The sequence below is a fragment of the Physella acuta genome, unplaced genomic scaffold (genome assembly GCF_028476545.2).
Source record: "Physella acuta isolate Inbredline_101_S28 unplaced genomic scaffold, ASM2847654v3 ptg001678l, whole genome shotgun sequence".
Classification (NCBI taxonomy): Eukaryota; Metazoa; Mollusca; class Gastropoda; family Physidae; genus Physella; species Physella acuta.
The window spans coordinates 89880-115000 of record NW_026733191.1 but is presented as its reverse complement, the minus strand read 5'-3'; the positions used below and the strand labels follow the sequence as shown (position 1 = coordinate 115000).

The following is a 25121-nucleotide window of genomic DNA, read 5'->3' as shown; positions in this document are numbered from 1 at the left end:
ACTATTAACTTAACCTCTCTTAATTTGTTTGCTCTCCAGGATTACACTCAGAGACTACAAGTTTTGATTGACATCAGTAGCCAACCTCCCAGCGTGCATCTATGTCACTGTATCCAATGGCAATGTGCCGGGTACTGAGTTCGAATCCACGACAGACTACCTACCCCGAACACCAAAATCATCTTATAAACGGATATTCAGTGTGACACAATCGGACTTTATTTTCCTATTTTGGGTAAGTCAGGGCTGTGTCTGTCACAATAGGGCTGGTAAGTAGGTCACCAACCAGTTCTACGGCTCAATAAAACCTGCATGAGCCATATAACTGGTTGGTGACCTACTTACCAGTCCTATTATATCATCAGTTATTTATATAAAATGCTACAGTTCGTATACTCATTCCGGGTCACTAGGCATAAACATTTATTTGAAAATAGATAAGTTCTTTAAGTTTTTACTGAATGAAGTATTATAGCCTTTATTGCTGTGGGTATTATTATTATCATTTTAAAATTCTTAAGAAAGCTTAACACTAATGATTTTTTTTCTGTTTCTACTATTGTCGTTTTGATAATAGTTATAGTAATAGTAATAATAATAGTAATAATAATAATAATAATATTTTTTATAATAATAATAGTAATAATAATGAAGATGATGATGATGATGATAATGTAATGGTTTTATGGTTATGGTTATGGTGGTAATAATAATAATGATAATAATTATTATTATTATTATTATACCCATTACTGTTGTTTTTATTTCATATTATCCAAACAAAATTAAAAACTTCATAATTTAATTGAACTCGCTGCACTTGTGGTCTAATATTGCTCTAGTCTCGAGTCTAGACCTTAAATAATTTGTAAAAATAAATTTCGGAAAAATTAATCACATTATTTTCTTTTTGCATATAATCAGTAGCCTATGTAAATAAATGTTCCTTTTTTCACAATTTTGAAATCCGATGTTTTGCTAAGTTAGTAACATATTATCATGTTTCATCTTTTATAAAAAGTTGATAGGAATTTGTTGACCTAATTTTCAATTACCTGTTTACCTTTGAAGTCACTTAGCTTATTCAGCAGAAAAGCTTTGTTAAAAAATATCTTTGTTCAGGCTTTTTACAATAATATTCCATCAACTGTAAAAATGGCGCGAATTATGTCCCCTGCTTAAGTATTTATATCGACACGATTAACGCCCATCCTCTCTTTCTCTGGGCATTTGTTGGAAAACAAAACGAAATTATCGAAGATCGTGTCAAGTGTCTAGAAAAATGTAATCAGTTAATTATTAAATTATTAATTATTGAGTTAATTAATCTGGACAGTGTCCTATTTATAGTTTTGCTTTTAATATGTTTCTTTCTGAATAAGGTTTTAAAGGTTTTAAACATTTACTTAACAAAATATATAAACTTTTTTTTCGTGTTTAGGTTTATTAATGAGTATAGACACCGACTGAAATATTAAGCAGGCAAATTTTCCTGACAACGACCAAAGTAATAAAACGAATATTTGAAGGTCTGTAAAAAACCATAGGCAATGATGTTGTTTGTTGACATATTATGTTTATGTTGTTGGCCTGGTTGGTAGGAAAAGCACATGGTGGTTAACCCGAAACGTCAAGAGTTCGAACTCCCTACATATGTGGCTTCTTTCGGCAGCTCCTGCGACATAACTATTGTCATGTATAGTTGACGCCTCTCCCTTGGGTTCATCAGATGTGTGGAGAGGAGATGGGGGGGGGGGGGGGGGGGTTCTCATACACGAGCAACATCTGTCTCTTCTCAACTTGCTGCCTTGATTTCCAACTGCCTCCAGGTGTATCCAGTCTTCTTGGTGTCTTCTTCCAACTCACGTCTCCAGTTCTCTCTTGGTCGGTCTCTTTTCCTTTTTACCCTGTGGATTCCAGGTGAGGGCCTGTCTTCTTATGCTGGATACAGGCTTCCTGAGTGTGTGGCCAATCCACTACCATTTTCTATGGATGATTTCTTCAACTGGAAGTTTGTTTGCTCGTTGCCATGTTACCTCATTTCTGGTGGTGCTACGGTCAACGTTTTCGAAGGATCGGGCCCCAGTAAATATGACTCTAGTAACTGTGGCTCCAGTAACTGTGGCCCCAGTAAATGTGGCCCCAGTAAATGTGACTCTAGTAACTGTGGCCCTAGTAACTGTGGCCCCAGTAAATGTGACTCTAGTAACTGTGGCCCCAGTAACTGTGGCCCCAGTAAATGTGACTCTAGTAAATGTGACTCTAGTAACTGTGGCCCCAGTAACTGTGGCCCCAGTAAGTGTGACTCTAGTAAATGTGACTCTAGTAACCGTGACTCTAGTAACTGTGACTCTAGTAACTGTGACTTTAGTAACTGTGACTCTAGTAACTGGTACTCTAGTAACTGTGACTCTAGTAACTGTGATTCTAGTAACTGTGACTCTAGTAACTGTGATTCTAGTAACTGTGGCCCCAGTAACTGGCTCTAGTAACTGTGGCCCCAGTAACTGGCTCTAGTAACTGTGGCTCTAGTAACTTTCCCCCCCCCCCCAGTAACTATGGCCCCAGTAACTGGCTCTAGTAACTGTGGCTCTAGTAACTTTCCCCCCAGTAACTGTGACTCTAGTAACTGTGATTCTAGTAACTATGGCCCCAGTAACTGGCTCTAGTAACTGTGGCCCCAGTAACTGTGACTCTAGTAACTGGCTCTAGTAACTGTGGCCCCAGTAACTGGCTCTAGTAACTATGGCCCCAGTAACTGGCTCTAGTAACTGTGGCCCCAGTAACTGGCTCTAGTAACTGTGGCCCCAGTAACTGGCTCTAGTAACTATGGCCCCAGTAACTGGCTCTAGTAACTGTGGCCCCAGTAACTGTGACTCTAGTAACTGGCTCTAGTAACTGTGGCCCCAGTAACTGGCTCTAGTAACTGTGGCCCCAGTAACTGGCTGTAGTAACTATGGCCCCAGTAACTGGCTCTAGTAACTGTGACCCATGTAACTATGGCTCTAGTAACTATATCCCCAGTAACTGTGACTCTAGTAACTGTGACCCATGTAACTATGGCTCTAGTAACTATATCCCCAGTAACTGTGACTCTAGTAACTGTGGCCCATGTAACTATGGCTGTAGTAACTATATCCCCAGTAACTGTGACTCTAGTAACTGCGACCCATGTAACTATGGCTCTAGTAACTATATCCCCAGTAACTGTGACTCTAGTTACTGTGACCCATGTAACTATGGCTCTAGTAACTATATCCCCAGTAACTGTGACTCTAGTAACTGGCTCTAGTAACTGTGGCCCCAGTAACTGGCTCTAGTAACTATGGCCCCAGTAACTGGCTCTAGTAACTGTGGCCCCAGTAACTGGCTCTAGTAACTGTGGCCCCAGTAACTGGCTCTAGTAACTATGGCCCCAGTAACTGGCTCTAGTAACTGTGGCCCCAGTAACTGTGACTCTAGTAACTGGCTCTAGTAACTGTGGCCCCAGTAACTGGCTCTAGTAACTGTGGCCCCAGTAACTGGCTGTAGTAACTATGGCCCCAGTAACTGGCTCTAGTAACTGTGACCCATGTAACTATGGCTCTAGTAACTATATCCCCAGTAACTGTGACTCTAGTAACTGTGACCCATGTAACTATGGCTCTAGTAACTATATCCCCAGTAACTGTGACTCTAGTAACTGTGGCCCATGTAACTATGGCTCTAGTAACTATATCCCCAGTAACTGTGACTCTAGTAACTGTGGCCCATGTAACTATGGCTCTAGTAACTATATCCCCAGTAACTGTGACTCTAGTAACTGTGACCCATGTAACTATGGCTCTAGTAACTATATCCCCAGTAACTGTGACTCTAGTAACTGTGACCCATGTAACTATGGCTCTAGTAACTATATCCCCAGTAACTGTGACTCTAGTAACTGTGACTCTAGTAACTGTGACCCATGTAACTATGGCTCTAGTAACTAGTACCCCAGGCTGGGTAAGATCATGATGAGTAAATACTCACACCTTTATTTATATCTAAACAACAAATCTCCTTGATAATGTTCTTCTCAGTGCTTCCAAACCACGTGGCCTTTCTGTACAATTGTCACGTGACAGTTATTTAGGACAAAGATATTAATTACAAATTAAAACTTGTAAAAATCAGATAATTTATGTAACACTACACGCTGTGTCGTTTTAAATGGTGTCTAGTTTTAAGATGCTGGCAAAGTTTCTTCGTCTCTTTTTTGCAGCACACAAACAAATTCTTATGTTACAAGAAATAAATTTTAATAATATTGATATTTTTTGTAATAAAATGCACTGAGTTTTGATAGGCTGATTTCATTGGTTACTTTGACTAGTGGCGTCACTAGGTCGGGTTCACCAGGTGGGGTAACTAAGCCCACCCTCTTCAATAACTTTGCATTTTGGTTTATTTGAACTTGATAAAACCTTTTTTCGACATAAAATGTTTACAATTTTTTGTTGTGGTGTAACCCCTTTAAATGGGGTCACCCGATGTGAACCGCGCCCCTCCCCGCCACCTTGTGACGCCACTGGCTGTAACCTTGGAATATGAAACGATTATTTAGACACAACTATCTCATTATTCATGAACTGTGCGCTAAGTTTATGTTTTAAGCAAGATGATTAAAGAAACGTAGTATTATTGTCTAGACCAGGGGTCTCCAAACTACGGCCCGCGGGCCGGTTGCGGCCCGCGACGTCCTCTCATCCGACCCGCAGAGATCTTTTTGTCCACGTAAAAAACGTTTGTTGGTGATGGCTGAGGAACTTTGCCCGGAAATATCAAAGACATGCCTGGAAGAAACTGGCCCCCGAACTAAAATTTGATAGTTAATGCGGCCCTCGGACTGAAAAGTTTGGAGACCCCTGGTTTAGACGTAGAGTTCAGCTCAATGCAGTCAAATGAAGAAATAAACCACGACAGACATAAACCAAATATTTCATTATAACTGATGCTAACTCTTTTGAGGACTAGAACTAGGGATAGGGTTAGGGCTAAGCTTATGTTTATGTATGACATATTGTCAACATCAAAGAGAAGCCGTGGTTAGATGGTAGAGCTTACGACCGCTAACCCGAAAGTCTCGAGTTCGGATCCGGGGCCCGAGTATGTTGGACTTCCCTGATGGGTACCTAAGTCACTTGAGGGAAACAAAGTCGGATGGGTATAGCACTGACCACTTTATCCTCATTAAAGCATATGAACTCTACTTCATCTACCCCATTTGACAAGCCACACACGGTAAATTTTGGCGATTGACAACATCGATACCACGAATGTGTACGGCATCGATACTACATACTACTAGTGAAGAAGTATCGTATTTATAATACACATTTTAATCAAAACACAACGATTATCTCTTTTCAGCGATACCTTAAGAGCCCCGCTCCCCCACCGCCCACAGCGACCTACCACCACCCTCCCCCCTGCTCCCCCCACCAGCTTCAGCACTGTGGCTCCACCAGCTACATCCTCACCACCGGCAGCCGCCACCGCAGCCCCGGCACTGCCCCACCCCCTGCTGCTGGAAGCTGCCACCGTGCCCGGAAATATTGCGCCCTTCACGGTCACGCCTTTCACGGTTACGCAGTGGGAGCTTAGGATGGAGCGCAAACGAAAGAAGAGCAGCGAATCCTTGGAGTGAGTACTTGTAGAGATTCCTTGTTGATTGAGCTGTTTTTTGCTGGTTTGTTTACACTTAATGGATACGCTTGTCCAAAATTTATCTGGCATCTCTTGTAACCTACTTATACTTGCAAGCGATCCGTCAGTGCTGTGTTTTCATCTCTGTTGTTCAACCGTCCCATTATTCCATAGTCTATTGTGCTCAAGTCTTCTTTGTCCCATAACCCATTGTCCTGTAGTGTTTTGTGTTGTAGTCGTTATTTGTGCAAGGTTCCCGTAGGCTGTTATAATGACCTCAGTTTTTTGCCCATATTTCCAGTTTATATATATATATATATATATATATATATATATATATATATATATATATATATATATATGCTCATCGTCATTTGTTTACATTTTCATATAAATTGCTTACACGGTCTCATGTCCCATATTCCTTCTGTCTCATGTCTCATTTTCCATGTCCTGCTGTCTCATGTCCCATAGCCACATTGACCATAGTAAGATGTCCCATGGTAGTATGTCCCATAGTAAGATGTCCCATAGCCCCATGTCCCATTGCCCCATGTCCCATTGCCCCATGTCCCATTGCCCCATGTCCCATAGCCCCGCGTCCCATTAATCCCTGTCCCATTACCAAACCATTCTCACACATATTTCTAACCCCAGGAAAGACGACGAGTCAATCTCTTGTGCTGACCTCAACGACAGCGATGGCCGACAACCCGGGTAAGCCCAGATACAAATCTTACACAACTTTTTAACAGTATCTTAAAGCCTATTTGCACGGTATGTGTACATCAGCCCATCCAACACTATAGGGCTGGTAAGTAGGTCACCAACCAGTTCTACGGCTCAATAAAACCTGCATGAGCCATAGAACTGGTTGGTGACCTACTTACCAGCCCTATTCCCAACAACACTGTGTACATGGATGTTAAAACTTGCCACTGCCGGCTTGTTGTGAGTCGAGTTGTGTTCCCATGAAGAATCCACCCACGCTGATGGGCGATTGGCGCGCTACTTAACGAGGAGAGTGAATGTTAATGAGATGAGTTCCGTTTTCAAATAACTAGATTTAAATTTCGAGGTGCATGAGCTTTTATGAGAAAAAATTGGGGAACGGTTCTATGGTTTGTGTCAGCTGAATACTCGAACCAACTTCAGGCGTTTCTATGACTGCAAAAACGTAACAGGTCCGAAAAGAGAATCCCTTTATTGGTTTTGCTAATCAAATACTTTGAAAAAAATAGTGTATGTATCTTTACATTTAAAGTTAAGTTTCATTTGTTTAAAGGTTAATTTCAGTTATATTTTTGCAAAGTTTAAAATGGTTTTGGTTCAGAATTATTTCCGTAAAACAGTGGATTTTAAAAATAGATTAAACTGCTTTAGTTACTTTTTTTGTCATGCAGGTTAAGTTAAATTTTTCATGGGTTAAATGCTACGTCTAAGTGTTTTATTGGTTAAAGGTTTAAATTAATGTTTGAATGTTGAAGGTTAAGTTTAAATGTTTCATTGGTTAAAGGACTAAGTGTAACTATTTCCTTGGTTAAAGGTTAAGTCCAATGAACAAACAAAACCACAGCGAGATAGAGAAGAGGAGACGGGACAAGATGAACACGTACATCACCGAGTTGTCCGCCCTGATTCCCATGTGCAGCGCCATGAACCGGAAGTTGGACAAACTCACGGTACTGCGCATGGCCGTGCAGCATATCAATTCCCTCAAAGGTAAAATAATATCTACACATTTTTTTTACAATTAAAAAAAATTGTTTTAATGTTTGACAATTAAAATAAACACGTCTCAGTTGGGGAAGAGAGTGGTCTAGCGGTAGAGAGCTGGACTGCTAACCCGTAAGTCTTGAGTTCGAATCCGGGTTCAAGTCAGTAGACCGTCCCTGAGTCCACCCAACTCTGATGGGTACCTAACTCACGTTAGGGAAAGTAAAGGCGGCTGGGCATAGTGCTGACCACACCATCTCTTCATATGCGGAGGTCACAGAAACAGGTGAACTCTACTTCACTTGTCCCATAGACCCTCAGGTTTGAAAAAGGAACTTTACGTTTTTTAATTGGGGAAGAGGCAATGGGAGTCCATTTATGATGTCCACGCAGAGGGGGACTGGGGGTCCGAAAATAATCGCATTTGGACGGGGGAGGAGGGAGGAAATGGGGTCCATTTGGACGCTCAATTTAACATCAGAGTACTACCATTTTTTAAAGCAAACGTAAAACTCGCATCCTAAGTGTTAAAAGTACAATGGAGGCGAGCGAGTTGACGAGATTCCTTCCATAATGTTGTTGACATGGAATAAAAACGTGCTTTTTAGATTTAGACCGTAAAAAAAAAAAAAAAAAATAAAAACTTAAGCCTAAAATTAATTTAGAAATTTTATATTTTTAGAATAAATGCTATAAAAGTTGCAAATCCAGAGAAGTTGAAAATAATTTGTTGAGTTTAAGGCCACATTTCTATTTATTTTCATCAAGCCTAAGTTATAACCGGATGTTTCACTTTCGTAAGACAAATATTGATTGGCTGTACAGTAACTAAGTGATAGATAACTATTTGTTTACAAAACTTTGCAGATCAAGTTTTTAAATAACAATGCAAATTTAAAACCCCATGACCTAGTTTTCTATTTTTAGCTTACAATGTGTACAATAAAATCTATGGCGGCCTATCCAATAGCAGGATGCCATTGTTTATGTCGCCATTACACGTGAAAACCAAATTGTTTTTGGTTTTTTTTTTTAAATTTTTATTTAGTTACCGAAAATATTATAAACATCAAATACATCCAATCTTTAGTAAAGTCCGAAAAAAACCAGACAGGCAGGAGTTTATAACCATATTAATTGTAACTACGCTGTGCATGATTTTTAAATGAATTTATACACCTCTCAAATACCTTTGAGACTTTTTTCGCTGGTGTCCATTAAGATGACAGTGCTCGTTTAAAAAAAAAAAACAACAATCTCGTGTAAATAAATCACGGTATTCATCCAAACTTTTTGTGGACGTCAATAGATGACCCCTGATATAACGATATTTCTACTAAACAACTATCATAGATACCAACACCAGTTATACTACATACAGACAAGAGCACCTGTTGTGTTACCTATAGGTACCAACACGTGTTGTATTAGCTATCGACACAACACTTGTTATACTGCCTATAGGTACAAACATCTGTTGTGTTACCGATAGATACCAAATCTTGTTATATCACCTATAGATACAACAACTGCAATATTACCTATAGGTACCACCATGCGTTGTGTTACCTATAGGTACCAACATCTGTTGTGTTACCGATAGATACCAACACTTGTTATATCACCTATAGATACCTACGCATGTTATATTGCCTTTAGGTACCAACGTCTGTTGAGTTACATATAGTTACTAACACACACCTGTTATATTACCTATATATATCAACACCTGTTATATCACCTGTAGATACCAACACCTGTATGTTACCTATTAAACTCACCACCTGTATGTTACCTTTATTCAGGTACCACCAAAGTATGTTCTGAAATGAGCGACAAACCATCTTTCATCTCAGAAGATGATCTCAAACAGCTCATCTTGAACGTGAGTACACCCCCTCCACCACTACCCCACACGCATATACAGACACACACACACACATATATATATATATATATATATATATATATATATATATATATATATATATATATATATATATATAGTCCTTATTTATTAGCCTCTTCCGCCCCTTAGATAAAATCCTGCCTACGCCCAAACTATTCTTGTGCTTGTTTCCAAAAGTAGTTCAGCAAATCCATTGTTTGCACATAAAGTTTATTTTTTTAAAAAAAACATTTTTTTAGTACCCACACGCTTTTGTTGTTCAACAAAGCTTCTCGGTACAGCGCAGATCTTTCCACCACACGATGGGAAGAACTAATGTATTCGATCAATCGTTTTTATCCTGTCTCGTAGCCTGTAATTATGTAGTACCGTAAGTAATACATTCCGTCCGAAATGCGATCCAGACAGATTTATATTCTCTCAAATTTTTGGAAGGGACGATAACTCGGCTTCTACGTGGTAGATAACTCTGCGGAATTTTTTTTTTTTGTCTTTAGTCAAATTTGTGACTTGATTTGAAAGGGGGGGGGTCAGAGTTTCTTTCAGGCATCTCTTCGGGGGGGCTTCGCCCCCCCGAAAAATTTTTACCGCCCCCCCGAACGAAATGAAATTTATATATTTTATATAGAAAATATATACTTTTAACAGTGTCCGCCCCCCCCCCCCCCGAAGAAAGTTTACCGCCCCCCCGAAGATTTCAAGTGCCCCCCCGGAGAAAAAAGTCTGGAAGAAACACTGGGGGGGGGGGGTGCCAGTGTTGGAGTATGAAAACTTCCCCTTAAAGTGTGTTGTTTTATTCTATCTATGTAACCATCTCAGTGCTCTGGTATTGGGAGGGGGTATCTTTTCTGGCATTAATGTTTTTGGTATAATGTTGTGAGCACATATCAAACTCTGAACGTACGTGCAGGGTATAGCACTGAACAAACTATCCTTTCATAAGCTCAGGTTGCAGAAACAGGTGAACTCTACTTCCTCTGACCCATGGATCCCTGGATCCGAAAGGGTAATTTTACTTTTTTTTAACGTACGTAGCTCTTTACGTTCGTATCTCGGGACATTCGTAAAGTGAGATCCGACTGTGTTAAAACTGTCCTTTCCCTCGCTTATAATAACAACCTTTTTCTGCATCATTATGTCCTAGAAAACTTTTAGAAATTAGGAATGTTCGTAACCAAAGACGGTCGTAGCCTGGGACATTCGTAAACTGAAACACCTTGTATTAAACATTTCCTTTCCCACATTTGTATTGACAATCTTTTTTTCATCATAATGCCCACGAAAACTATAAAAAATAAATAAATTAGGAACGTTCGTACTCATAGACGATCGTAATCCGGGACATTCGTAAACTGAAGCACCTTGTATTAAACCTTTCCTTTCCCACCCGTTTTTTTTTTTTTTAATTATTGTTACGCACTTAACTGTAAAGAATCCTGAACGTTCGTAATTCAGGACCGTCGAACGCCGAGACATTTGTAAACCGAGACCCGACTTATTAAACATTTCCTTTCTCTTGAATGTAACAAACACCTTTTGTTTTTATTGTGACGTCCTGCTTAAGTTTAAGGAAATTCGGAACGTACGTAATCCAGTACAGTCGTACCCTAGGGCATTAGTTAACATATGCCCGACCGCATCAAACCTCTCCTTTCCCACGCTTTGTAATTTACCCCGCTTTTTCCATAGTAACGTCCCTCGTAACATTTGCCTGGGTTAATTGGGGCGCGGGTTTTTATTTCAGTGAACTTTGACCTTTATTCGTTCCAATTTCCTTTTACACCGGGTAATTTGTATACTACAAGACCCAATGACCTTGACAGAAACCCGTTGTTTTGTTTTTGTTTTAATTTATGGGAAACAGACTAGACACGATGGCATACTTTATATCGCCAAGGGCGGAGTCTGGATATTCGCCCCCTCGTCTAAATACGCAGAACGGTCTAATTACTCTATACTAGCGCAAAATTGGTCTAATTAAAAGTAGCACAGTTATACTCATTATACAGGCGAGTTTGAAATTATGTTTTGTTCACGTTATATAAAAAAAATTCGGGCGGCCCACCCCCTCTTTTCACCCACCCCATCTATCTCCGCCTCTGAGCACCGTAACCTCTGAACTCTGTGTACTACAGGTTGCCGATGGTTTTCTATTTGTTGTTGGTTGTGATCGAGGCAGAATCTTGTACGTCTCAGAGTCGGTCAAAGACATCTTACAGTATTCACAGGTAATGTCTTACTTGTGCTGAGAAAATCATTAGAATGGGGTGGATAGAAATGGCGTGGATTCAGTGAGATGGATGGAGAATAGGATCTAATGAATGGTATTGACGGAGAATGGGGTGGATGGAGAATAGGTTCTAATAAATGGATGGAGAGTGGGATGGATGGAGAATGGGATCTAATGAATGGTATTGACGGAGAATGGGGTAGATGGAGAGTGGGGTGGATGGAGAATAGGATCTAATGAATTGGATTGACGGAAATTGGATTGAAGGAAATGGGATTGACGGATAAAGGGATTGACTGAGATTGGGATTGAAGGAAATGGTTTTGACGGAGAATGGGATTGACGGAGAAAGGGATTAACAGAGAATGGGATCTAAAGAATGGGATTGACGGAGAATGGAATTGACAGTGAAAGGGATTGACAGAGAATGGGATTTAAGGAAATGGGGTTGAAGGAAATGGTATTGACGGAGAAAAGGATTGACAGAATAGGATATACGGTTAATGGAATTGACGAAGAATGGGATTAACAGAAAGGAATGGACGGAGAATAGGATTGACAGTGAATGGAATCGAAAGAATGTGAGCGACAGACAGTATTGAAGGAGAATGGGATTGGCAGAGAAGTGGTTTGTCTGTGAAAGTGTCTGTCATGTTTGTGACTAGGTTAGAGGGTGAAGAAATGCTTGACCCCAGAACCCTTACAAAAGTGTGTCAATTAGATTATAAAATTATCCTTTTTTTGTAAAAAAAAAACCCAGTCTGACTTGATTGGCCAAAGCCTGTTTGACATTCTCCACCCACGTGACATCAGCAAGGTCAAGGAACAACTGTCGTCTTCAGACCTGACCCCAAGAGAGCGGCTCATCGATGCAAAAAGTGAGTTTTTGTTTTCATAATTATCCGGCATTTTTTTTTTTTACTGACCTCACATATAGTTCTTGCTTTTTATCCCCCTCCCCAATTATCCCGTTGGTTTTTTTTCAGTGTCCCCTTATCCCGTTATGGTTTTTTTATTTTCCCAAAATTCCGTTGGTTTTTATTGTCCCCTCACCCACATACAGTTCTTGCTTTTATCCCCCCCCCCTCCCCAATTATCCCGTTAGTTCTTTTTTCAGTGTCCCCTTATCCCGTTATGGGTTTTTTTTTTATTTTCCCAAAATTGCGTTGTTTTTTATTGTCCCCAATTGTTTTTATTTTATTTTCCCTAATTCCCGTTCATTTTCCCTGAATTCCTGTTTTTTCACCCACTATCCCATTTGTTTCTTTTTTCCTATCTCTAACATCCCGTTCGTGTTTTTTTTTCCACCAAATTTTAATATCCTTTCGTGTTAAAATCCCAAGGAACAACTTACTGTGCGACACCAAAATAAAAACTGTTATGGGTGATTGACCTATAAAAAGCGACCCCCCTCCCCCACTTTTTTAAAATGGGAGTGAGATGGGGCGCTTTTTTTGTCGAGGTGAATAACTTCATATAAATCGCGTCGGACGCTGGAATGTGTCGCTAAGCCCCTGCATTATCGGCATCCACACGTTACTGTTAACAAATGAACAAAGTGGGTCTTGTTTCACATACAATACATACAGTTATTATCAGCGGTCCTGCTTGACTGCAAGAACATAGAGGTAGATATAATGCCTGTACCTCGAAGTCAGTACACCCGGACTAAAAAAATTGTTGGAAATTTCTGCCGGGTATTTTTAAACATGGAAATGTTTAGTATGGCCCTCTTGAAGAAGTTTTAAGGCGACAATGCTTTTCGTAATGCGCATCGAATGATCGAGAATGTCTGTTGAAAACATCTTTTGTTATGCTAATTAGCTCAATGTGGAAATAGGATAATTATACTTAGAAATTAGTTTCGACCTTTCCATAACCATTCCCGATTGTCATTTTTTTTCAGATTTGAATTACCATTAATCTAAATAATCAACCACACGTGTTTTAAATATTTTCTCTACCCCCGTGCCTCACAATTTACTTTATTGTATGCCCTATTTCAAATACTTTAGTATACGTAATTTATTGAGAGACAGTTATAGCAAACGACTTTTTAACCCGGAAATCTCGTCCCTGAGTCCACCCAGCTCTGATGGGTACCTAACTCAGGTTATAAAAAACACAGGCGGCTAACAGTGTTTCATCCAGACTTTTTTCTCTGGGTGGTGGCACACTGGTAGAAGTATATGTTTTCTGTATAAATTCAATTTCGTTAAGGGATGGGGGACGGTAGAGATGCCTGGAAGAAACTCTGGCGGCTAAGCATAGTGCTGACCACACTATCCCTTCATATGTCTAGGTCACAGTAAGATGTGAACTACTTTTTCTGTCCCATTATCCACCACATTCGTATGGGCAACCTTAGTATGTTACCCTTTCTAAACTAAACTTTTGAAATTTGCATCATGTCTTACTGTTTTTGCGAGCGCGGATAAATCGTACTACAACAGGTTTCAATTCAAGGTTAGCGTCAAGGTTTAGGTTAGAACGAGCATTGATTTTCTTACAGCAAGTCGATACACTGATATAACAAATGATACGATACTGTAGGTCAGTGGCGTAGCGAGGTCGGGTGTCACCCGGTGCGGCACTTAATGGTGTCACCCCCCCCCCCCCCCCCAGAGGCGTAGCGACCCTTCCCGGGGACAAACTTTCAAATTTTTTTATTTGCACCCTCCCCTCAAACTTTCGATTTGCACCCCCCCCCCTCAAACTTTTGATTTGCACCCCCCCCCCCTCAATTTTTCTCTATCTATATTGCTATTTTTTGCCTTGGTGTCACCCCCCTAAATGGTGTCACCCGGTGCGATCCGCACCCCACGTCCCCCCCCCCTCGCTACGCCTCTGCTGTAGGAACAGCTAACCTAACTGTAAAGTTTCTTTAAGAACTTACGTTTTTTTTTTGTCCACTCCCTGCTCCCCATCATTCCCCCCCCCCCCCCCCCCCCCCCACTCGTCTTTAAGAACCCTCATCTCCACACAAAAAAAATCCCCACAGTAAGCTTATCACTGTTGAGAGGAATTATGCGCGACTCAGTTATAAGACTATCTTTCACCATCATTCAATATTCCTTCTCTTTTTATTCCCCTTCTCCTTCTGTTTCAATAACTCCATTACTTAGTGCACCGCGGGCGACAGCGCGCAGGTCGGGGGAAACCTGTTCTATTTTTAGCGCTGACAGTATCGTAAATTCAGCGCGGCGGTTTTTTTGATTTTTGATACCCGTTGACAGTGACGCGTTTGTTGTTCTTTTTCCTTCAAATCTTTGCCGTCAAATATCAAAATATTCGATCTTCAAAAGCGGCCCACGATTTAATTGTCTTATCCGTAATGTAGGCGGGCCAATCCAGGCTTTGAAGATAGCGTTCCTAAAAATAAAATAAGACGACGCAATTCAATCTGATTTCAACCCAACCCTATCGTTACAAACTACAAAGTTACATGTTACAAAATCCTATCAGATCCTCTCACCTAAGCCCTAAGCTAATGTTGTAATTATTTATAACTAAGCCTTCTTTAAAAAAAAATAATTAGCCTTTTTTTTGCTAGAAAACCCTAGATCTGTAATCTATATTCTAATTCTATAACACTCAAAATCGAAAGACCTCGTTGACTTTTTTCCAAATCTAGAATCTACATGTCGAGATTAGATCTAGATCTAGAATCTAGATCTAACTTAAGACAGTCTTAAAGAATTAAGAGCTGAGCACCTGTGCTTCCAGGTTGCAGTGTTTTCTTCCAGACCTTTTTCTCGGGGGGGGGGGGGGGGGGGGGGGGGGGGGGGCGGTCAACATTTTTCGGGGGGGGGGGGGGGCGGACACTAGTAAAAGTGTATGTTTACTATATAAATTCCATCTCGTTCGGGGGAGGCCCCCCCCCCCCCCCCCGAATAGGTGCCTGGAAGAAACTCTGCCAGGTTGGCCATTAGACGCACCTTTTTGAGTAAAGCATCTCTACCGCCATGTTGTTTGTCAGTTTAAGAGATACAAGAATAGAATCATTAAATTTATTCCCAGTGTACTATCCAGGGGGGTGGGGGGGGGGGGGGGGGAGACACTGGTAAAAGTATATATTTCCTATATAACTTTCTATTTCATTCAGGGTGGGGGGTAGATGCCTGGAAGAAACACTGATCTTGATTCTGTCCAATATAGCATTTATAGCAGTGGTCAAATTATTAAATTTTTGTTTATAATTAGTTATTATTAATGCTAAGGTCTCAAATACAAAACTAGGCCCTGAATCAATGCCTATCCTACCCTTTAATAAAAAATGGCATTGGGAACCCCTCACCATTATACACCCTATTTACACATCATTATTTTGCTCTGGCTTCTAGCAATGCTTCCAGTAAAAACTGAATACCCACAGAAACCCACTCATCTTTGCTCTGGGGCACGGAGATCATTTTTCTGTCACATGAAATCAGCTGGGAAAGTCTCCGCAGACCTAGCAGCCTCCATCAAAGTTAAAAAGGAATTAATGGAGACAACGTACCACCGCAAGAGGAAATCAGGTCAGTCGTGATTTTTATGTCATTTTTTTCCATCTAACTGCTCTATGTATTAAATAATTTAAAGGGCATTGATAAAAAATTTTTTTAAAGTAATAGCCTACAGTTGTTTTTCTAAAAATATTTTAGAAATATCTAGATTTTGCAATTAAAAAATTCGCATATCATTACTAATGAAAAAAAAAATCTATTTGGGAGATGTGGAAAAAATATTTTTTTCACAATTCAAGTTAGAATAATAATCATTAGTAAAAAGTAAAAGTTATATTACTATTGATTAGATAATACTATTGACTTTTATTAGGGAGCTTGTAGAGAGTCAACAGTATTAGAAACTGTAAGAAAATCACGGCGACCCACATTTTTGATCGCTTATAGTAGAGTGATCGCTTGCATTATTGTGATGTATAGCAATTATTTTCTACTTTTTAGTTCAATTAGAAAACGTGGGTTTTTTAAAACTTTTTTAATGATTATTATTTTCTACTTTTTAGTCTTTGTCTGTTTGTTTGCATTAAAATCTTGCTATCGATTTTATCTTTTCACTTTTTTTTTGGGTAAACGAAGACAATTCGTAAAAAGACAACTCGTAAAAAACACGTTGTGTGAATACGTTACTGACTAGAACACATAGATTTGAACCCGTGTCGAGTGGGATAGCAATCGTGTGCCCAACCACTCGACCATATCGTCTCCCCCATTCTGGCCACCATTTGTTACGGTTGTTTGTACACATACACCGCGTGAACACTACTCAGTAAGCAAAGAGGGAGAGTACCGAACCTTGTTTTCATCAAATTACAGTTACTGGGTTATGTCCCCTTTTCCCCACGTTTTTACTACAATTATATAGCGGTCTAAAATGCTCAATAAAATGTTTCCATGGATCAATTTAGTAATAATAACAATTGAATATTCTATGGTCATCAGAAACAAAGCTTCCCTGAAAATTTCAGCGCGCTAGCTAACTGGGAAGTGCCCGAAATATCGATCGCAAGATTTGATTGGAGAACCAAACAAACAGACGCGAAAGCAAGTTAAAGAAAACGTGGGAAAAAAGATTATACTCCCCATATGTTCTTTGCTATATTTTTGAAATTGACAATCACGTAGTGATGGCTAAAAGATGAGATGGACACTCCACTTATCTTCCATCCCCCTCTCCCCTGTGTTTTTATAAAAAAAATTCTAAAAAAAAATTCACTGGATTTGAACAACAAAATTAACAAAATTGAGTTTGTTCCTGCAGCGTGTAGGCCTCTCATCACAAACTTTGTTTATAAATATTTACATTTTATTTTACAGAGCGTAAAAATTTCAAAGTGATCCATTGCACTGGATACCTAAAATCCTGGAGCAAGGCCAAAATTGGCCTGGATGAGGATAGCGAGGCAGATAATGACTGTTCCATTCTGAACTGTTTAGTGGCCATTGGCCGAGAGCAGCCGACCTATAACCCCTACCTGGCGGAGGAGAGTAGTCACATAAAAGTCAGGTCCCTGGAGTATATGTCCAGGCATAATGTGGATGGGAAGTTTACATACGTTGATGAAAGGTGAGGATTAGATGTCTTACTAAAAACTTTTTTTTTCTGTTTTCAAGATGAATACTAATAAGCTAAACACCTGTTATAAAAGAACCTTTTATTTTTCAAGATGTAAGAAAAAAATTCAGTGTGAATAGAAAAATATAAGCTAAAATTACCCAAGTATAAATCATTATCACATAAAGTGTACAAAAAATATTGATAACATTAATTTATAAAGGGATTTAGCCTTTATTGGCCAGAAAAGGCATGAAAGTGCCCAGAGTGACTCATTTAGTGTGATTGAAAATACTATGTTGGTCTAAGTGTGATTGATAGTAAAATCTAATAGCAATCGATAGCATTGAAAATTCACTAGAGGTTTTGTTAGAAGTTATGGTTTTGATTAGGATTATACAGAAGCAGAGTTCTGAAAGTTTGGTTATTTTTTTTTTTATCCCTTGTTTAAAAAATAGTTTCTACATTGAAAGAGGATCTACAACATTTGCTCAAAATAAAAATTTTAAAATTAAAGTGCAGTAATCAAAGCTTGTGGTGCTTATTTCTGATGTTGTTTTGTTTTAGGGCAACTGTAATTCTTGGCTATCTGCCCCAAGAGTTACTAGGCACATCTGTTTATGAGTATTACCACCAAGATGATATTCCAACATTAGGTCAAGTTCATAGAAAAGGTAAGCATATTTGAATTTTATTGGTTCAATCTAAGGTCATTGCCATAGGGATGGTAGCATATTTAAATTCAATGGGTTCAGCATATTCAATATTAGGTCAAGGTCATTGGGATGGTAGCATATTTAAATTCAGTTAGTTCATATTAGGTTAAGTTAAAATAGAGAAGATTTTTCAATTGATTGATTTAATTATTTTTATATAAGTAAGGTTTATTGACAGGGTTAGCACAATTAAATTCACAGGGTTTTATATTCAGATGAAGTTAATATAAAAGATTAGCACATTTAAGTTTATAAACAATGAACAAATATCATAGCTAAATGTTACATGTGTCGAACAGATTAAATGAACTTTATGTTAATGTTTGGAAAAATTCTGGGCCTCCTTAAAAACCATATATTTCATTGTAAACAAAAAATAATTCACTTTGCAATAAAAAGTTGAAACTTAAAATATACAGGAATAAATTTCTCCCTTTTTTTGTGTGTGTGCAGTTTTATCTTCAAAAGAAAAGATAGAGACAGACGTTTATAGGTTCAAATTGAAAAACGGAAAATTTATTCATCTCAAGTCTCGGTGTTTTGGTTTCCGGAATCCATGGACAAAAGAAGTTGAATATATTGTATCCACAAACACAGTTGTACAGTAAGTTTATATTTTATTGATTGAAATGGATCATGACATTATTAACAGGCTAATTGATTTTATCATTATGATATAATTCTTCATAAAACAAAAAATGTAGCGCACATATCAGACAAGGGGGAGTATTCATTATTTTAATTGTTAGCGTTACACTAATTTAACAAATTAAATTATAGTTGATATGTTGAACATAAAAAACAGTTTCTAAAGCAAGCAGACTAATACAATAATTTTTACTGGGTTGCCCTAAGTCTTTGATGACCAGTCTCTTGTTACATTTTATCAACAACAAAGAATAAAAACAAAAACAAAAGAGTTCTCTCCTACACGGGGGATAATTTGTTTACAAAGCTATTTTTAACCTCTCCAGTATGCAGGAAGTTACCAGCTCAGGGCAGATGTTTGATGCAACACTTTCATTACCTGAAGAAAGCAATGAGTTTCAAGCGATGGATATGATGGGTAAGTTTCTATTTGTGGCCATGATGGATTGTAGGACCCTATATTTTAAAAACTACCCCTTAATATCATGAGATCACAGAAATAGGTGAACTCTACTTCACTTGCCCCATGGACCATCAGGTTTGTAAAGGAAACTGCTTTTATTATTACAATTTTAAAGAGTGAATTTTTCTTTGTATCCACTAGCTCTCAAATTATTTGTTTTTGTTTAGCTATTTTTCTGTTAATATTAAACAAAAGAATTGACAATAAACTTATTTTAAACTTCAATTTTTAAATAGCATTAGTGATATTGATTAATGTGGGATATTTTCAAAATTTAAACAACCACTCATGTTTACAAGGTGGTTAATTTATAATTCATCAATAGTTGCATTATACTTTTGTAATTATTAGCGTCTTATTGTAATCTGTGCAAGCCAAATTATTTGCATTCTAAAAGCTGTTTTCTTTTACTGGGCAAACTAAACTAAAAGCGGAAATATTTAATTATCAGCTGTCAGAGGTAATGAGCACTTAGTCCAAATGTCAGAGAGTAATCCAATAATATCTGAACTTGAAAAATGATTCACTGTCATGTGACTTGACCATAGACTAAGGGGAGGCAACTGTAATTATCATTGTTTATGTCTTCAGCCTTTTAAGTTTTTCTTTTTTTTGTTAATAGATCTAGAAAGATTTCTTAAGTCATGGGTTGTAGGCCTACAAAAAAAATTCACATTTACTTTGATTATTAATATTGCAGGCCTACTTTAAATCTAATTACATCTTTACTTATAATTTTCTTTACACCCTTTATAAATTTGAGTATATTTTTATATAGCATATTAGTACAGGGTATTGTTGATTTATTTCGAAAAGGATGTTTGTGGTTTTTTACAATATTGGTAGACTAAAATTATTTACACTCTTCAAAGGTACCACTTTTTACTAAAATATTTTTACTTGTCAATACTTTCACTTATATATATTTTGTTCTGATTTTCTTTAAATTAAAGTTTTATACTAGTATTTACATCTATAGAAATTGAACATAGCACAAGCATTTGTTACATATGGTTATGAGATGCATGCAATATTATAATATCTTGTACTATACATTTAAACTTGTTTAATTGTTAAAAAGCAATATTTCCTAGCCAAATTCCACTTGTTTATCATCACTGTTAAAATCAGTAGTTTCTTGATCAAGTTAAAATAACAGTCAACTTAGTTGGTCAAATATTAGTTCTATCTTTATCCATCTAATACCTGGTGTAGAAATTTCAGGATAATGTTATCAATGTTAAACTAATTTTTTCAAAGTATTTTTTTTAAATGTATAGATTTGGCCTGGTCTTGACATTTAGTCAAGAGTTATATCCCCTTACAGAGTGATTTCCCCTAGGGTTCTGTTTATTAATCTGCCTGTCCTTAGTAATGTCAGGTTGCTTGTAACAGTTCACTCCCTTGTAATGTGTTAGGTCAGCTACTTGTAATTATAATGCTGTGGTGTAATTACCTCTAAGGGTTATATTTTTGTTCTTTAGCTGTAGTGAAACTGAAAGAATTTTTGTGTGTTGGAAATATTGCTTACTGACTTTATATAGTTAGTTTTGAGTTATTTTTTTATGCATTATATTTTGTTTTTCAAAAAGCTATTTTCCCTCCTTAATAAATTCAATTTTAATTTAGTTCTATTCTTGTATCCTTTCAATATATCTTAATGAAAAACAAAAATTCTTGGGAGTTATTTTAATTAAAATGTTTGTAAAACTATAAAACTATAGAAACAAGTTCTAGCATATTCAATTATAATGACACTTCATAAAACTTCATCCATTGCTACATCTTTTTTATACTGCAAAACTTTTTTCTCACTCTTCATTTTCGGATGCTGTTTTTAATTAGACTAAAATAAATTTTCAAAAACCTTAATGAGGATTCCAAACAATAAATGTTTTTACACTTATATATATATATATATATATATATATATATATATATATATATATATATATATATATATATATATATATATATATATATATATATATATTTGTTAAGAGATTAAATAAAATATAAACAAGTTAAGTTACACATTTATTACTGGGGGCAAGTGGTCACCCTACTTATCTCTTTAGGTCTTGGCCCTTTCATTTCATAAAACTTTAAATATTGCATTATTTGTTTCATTTTTATTAGTTTAACAGTTAATAATTTAAAAATAAAAACTATAACCTGATATTGAATGTGAATTTTTATTTCAGCTGAGCTTGCGTCTAGCTCTAAATCAACCATACCAAATATCCCCGGCATATTGGGTGGGACTTTAGCAGGTGCTGGAAGGATAGGTAAACAGATTGCTGATGAGTGCATGGAACAGCTCAAGTGAGTAACACAACTGTCTAATCATTAGTTTGATACAGGGGTCGGCGTGGTCAAGTGGGTAAAGCTCATGGTTGCTAAACTGAAAAGTCTCGAGTTTGAACCCTCGGACAGATGAGGCTCGTTAGCTGGGGATAGCCACTCTAGGAGAGACAACTCCAAAATCAAACAACTGCTGCCTTGTAGTTTGTTCTTGGTTGAACAAAGGCTATAGAAGCAAATACAAAAAGAAATGCAGGCTGAAATTGGAGTCAATGGCCTCAATGGCGCATAATCAGTTGACATGTACACTTAATTGCGTTGGAGGGGATCCCTTCCAACACTATAATTAAGAACGAAGAAGAAGATTAGTTTGAATATTTAACCAGCTTAAAAAAAATATCCTGCTTAGTAAAATAAATAAAATTGACTTTTAGGTTAAAAATAAATTAAAATTTGACGAGTCTACATCTATTATAGTCATCAGGTATTTAGAGGAAAAAGCTGCAGAAGATTGTCCTGCTGATCAATCAGGCAGATAAAGTAGTGTAAATTTATCTGTGAGCCAGATACTCATCAGAGCTAAGTGGACTCAAGCATGTCCTACAAATTGGAGTCCTTAATCAAACTCGTAAATTTCAGGCCATGCACTGTATAGCCCAATATCAGTACCTTACTCATCATCATCTTTTCCCAATTTTGCCCAAGACACACAGGGCAGATAAAGTAGAGTTCATCTATTTCAACAACCTTGGCATACAGGAGGATAATGTGGTCAGCACTATGCCCAGGTTTCACTAACGTGAGCTGAGTGTACTCAGGATCGTTCTAGTGATTTGAATCCGAATTCAAACATTCCGGGTTTCGCAGTCTAGCTCTACTGTTACGCCACTCTGCCCCCATCAGCTCCCTATTGCTGAGGAATAACTGTAATAAAAAAATTTCCTTTTTTTGGTGTTGAATATTAAACACGTCTTTCTCTTCACCAGCAAAACTCCGTCAGCCCATGCAGACAGCAGTAACCTCACCCAAGCCAACAACCCACCCCATTTTTTACCCCCTATGGTCCCCAACAACTTCACACTCCGACCTCCTACCTCCGCGCCAACCAATACCAACTCTTCGCTGTCGTCCCAGTTTAACAGTAACATGAACAACATCATCAGTAACAATAACAACAATAACAACAACAATCACAGTACTCATATCCCTTCAGGTGAGCTGATTTAACCCTTTATGGTCTAGTTACTGTTCTGTGTGTCTAGTTTTCTTTCTGTTTACAATATATATAAATTCTTTATACAATAGACCTATATAGCATCTAGGGTATTTATTTATGCAGATTAATAGGGAAAAAGCTGCATAATATTATTTCAGGTGTGAGCCTATAATATTATCTAGTATAAAATACATTTTCTGTTAGAATTTCTATATGAGCAATTTTTCATTCACTTCAATGCCTGTATATTTAAAAGTTGTTTAAATAAAATGCTAGTACATTATTAGTTCAAAATAATAATAAAACAAAACAAATAAAACATCAGTGTTTAATGACATTTTTATTTATTAAAAACCTGATTTAACCCTTTATTGTCTAGAATACTTTTCAGTAATCGGAGTTTAGCTTTTAGTCTTGTTTTTTGTGACAATTGAAAATACATGTAATTTATTCATATATGCAAAACCTACATCATAAATTTAAGATATATTTATAATTTTATGTTCTGCATTAGAATTGCTTTTAGGAATTTTGTTTAAAAAGTAAATTTTTTAAAACGACATTGTCATTAAAATTTTGTATATTATTTTAGTTAAACATTTTAACAATTTAATAACATATCATATATAACGGAAAATTAAATTTACCCAAATAAATTTCACTTTATTTTTTTTAATAATAAACCACTTAGCAGCAAGTGATTTTTACCAACATGAAATACACATTATTTTTTTTTTAATTATGTACCACATACCAGTATCTGATTTTTATCCAAATAATTTGAGTATTTATTGTAATATTATACCACACCCTAGCATGTGATTTCATCCAATCAATTTCTCCCAAAGGCTCCTCCAACTGGTTTGACGTCAGCCATGTTGAAAGATCTGGCAATGGCCTCAGCCTCCTCCACACACACTCCCACTCGGACGACTCGTCCACCGAGGGCTCCCTCATTCAGAGCGTCATGCAAGAACAAACCATGGACAACATCCAGAACCCAGGGAACGACGTCAACGACGAGGCGGCGTTAGCGTTTTTAATGAGTTTGCTTGAAGCAGACGCAGGGCTGGGGGGCCCAGTGGACTTTAATGATCTCCCTTGGCCATTGTGATATTTGCCGTGCTGTTTTGTTATTTATTGTTGGTCTCATGGTGATACTGTTATATTTTCCTTACACTTCAAATGTATTTACATTCATGTGTTTTAATATATGTGAAGTACACATTTTGTACTTGAATCATTTATTTAAAAAGAAATAATTTAGTAAATCAGTACTGCAAGTGAGTGAACTACAGATAGTTCTGTTTTCAAATATAAGTTTAAACATAAAAAATTAGGTTATTTATATCAAATACCAGTATGCTTGTTAACATTAAGTGGGATTTGTTTGTGTCAGCAACCAAAAAAAAATTAATGTCCAGATTTAGCAAATTATTTACAGTTTTCAGTCTCAGATTTAGTTTCATGGTCTGTTAATGTACAATAATCTGTTTATCTTTTAAAAACAGCAATGTTGTATATCATGGTGCTTAATTTTTGGCTCTGTAATCTATATAAATCTGGAAAGAGACATTTTATAATGTTTGCATTCCAAAATATATGCTTTATTTTTGGTCTGTTACATTTCATCTTTAGCTTTTAACAAGAAATATTTATATCTTTTACTATTCTATCTGTGCTTGGAAAAAGAATTCACTTTACTATTTAAAAATAAATTCAAATATAGCTTTATTAGTATTTAGTTCTTAAAATGTGGTTGACTACTTGTAAATTAAATTACCAGATTTTTATATTATTTTTTACATAGATTAAAAATGGTATAAATAATGCTTTTTTTAATAGTTGCCCAACTAGAAAAATAAATATTTAAACATATTTAGTGCAACTTAAAGCCAACATTTAATATTGACAAAATACTTTAAAATGTTCTTAGTAACTTATCTTTGAATTGATTTTCAACCATGAGTAAATTTGTTATTTAGCTTACATTCCAACATACAGATAAAACACATTGTTCTAGCCTCGACCAAATTATTCCAATATTCTTCATTTTGAAAATTGTCTTCTCAGTAATGTATCAGAGTTTATGTGATAGGTATTTAAGATTCATAACACTGAAATGTTCAAAACTTGTGTAATAAGTTTACATTAATATATTTCTAAAAAATTGTGCCTTTTGTTAAAATTTT

The 25121-nt window shown here is 37.0% G+C and overlaps 2 protein-coding genes across 2 annotated transcripts; both read left to right on the top strand.

Moving 5' to 3' along the window:
* The first annotated feature begins 1988 nt into the window (after positions 1 to 1988).
* On the top strand, positions 1989 to 2489 carry LOC131929805 (keratin-associated protein 5-1-like). The gene has a single exon (XM_059286191.1). It carries the CDS (start codon positions 1989 to 1991, stop codon positions 2487 to 2489), a length of 501 nt encoding a protein of 166 aa, XP_059142174.1.
* A 69-nt stretch (positions 2490 to 2558) lies between these two features.
* LOC131929803 (basic helix-loop-helix ARNT-like protein 1) lies at positions 2559 to 24080 on the top strand. Its single transcript, XM_059286190.1, has 17 exons — positions 2559 to 2655; positions 3025 to 3306; positions 3547 to 3970; positions 5392 to 5664; positions 6325 to 6384; positions 7214 to 7389; positions 9189 to 9268; positions 11428 to 11520; positions 12283 to 12400; positions 15866 to 16042; positions 17345 to 17594; positions 18150 to 18256; positions 18752 to 18902; positions 19273 to 19364; positions 21614 to 21734; positions 22700 to 22926; positions 23778 to 24080. The coding sequence occupies exons 1-17, from the start codon at positions 2559 to 2561 to the stop codon at positions 24041 to 24043; spliced, it is 2994 nt and encodes a 997-aa protein (XP_059142173.1). The 3' UTR covers positions 24044 to 24080.
* Positions 24081 to 25121: the final 1041 nt, after the last annotated feature.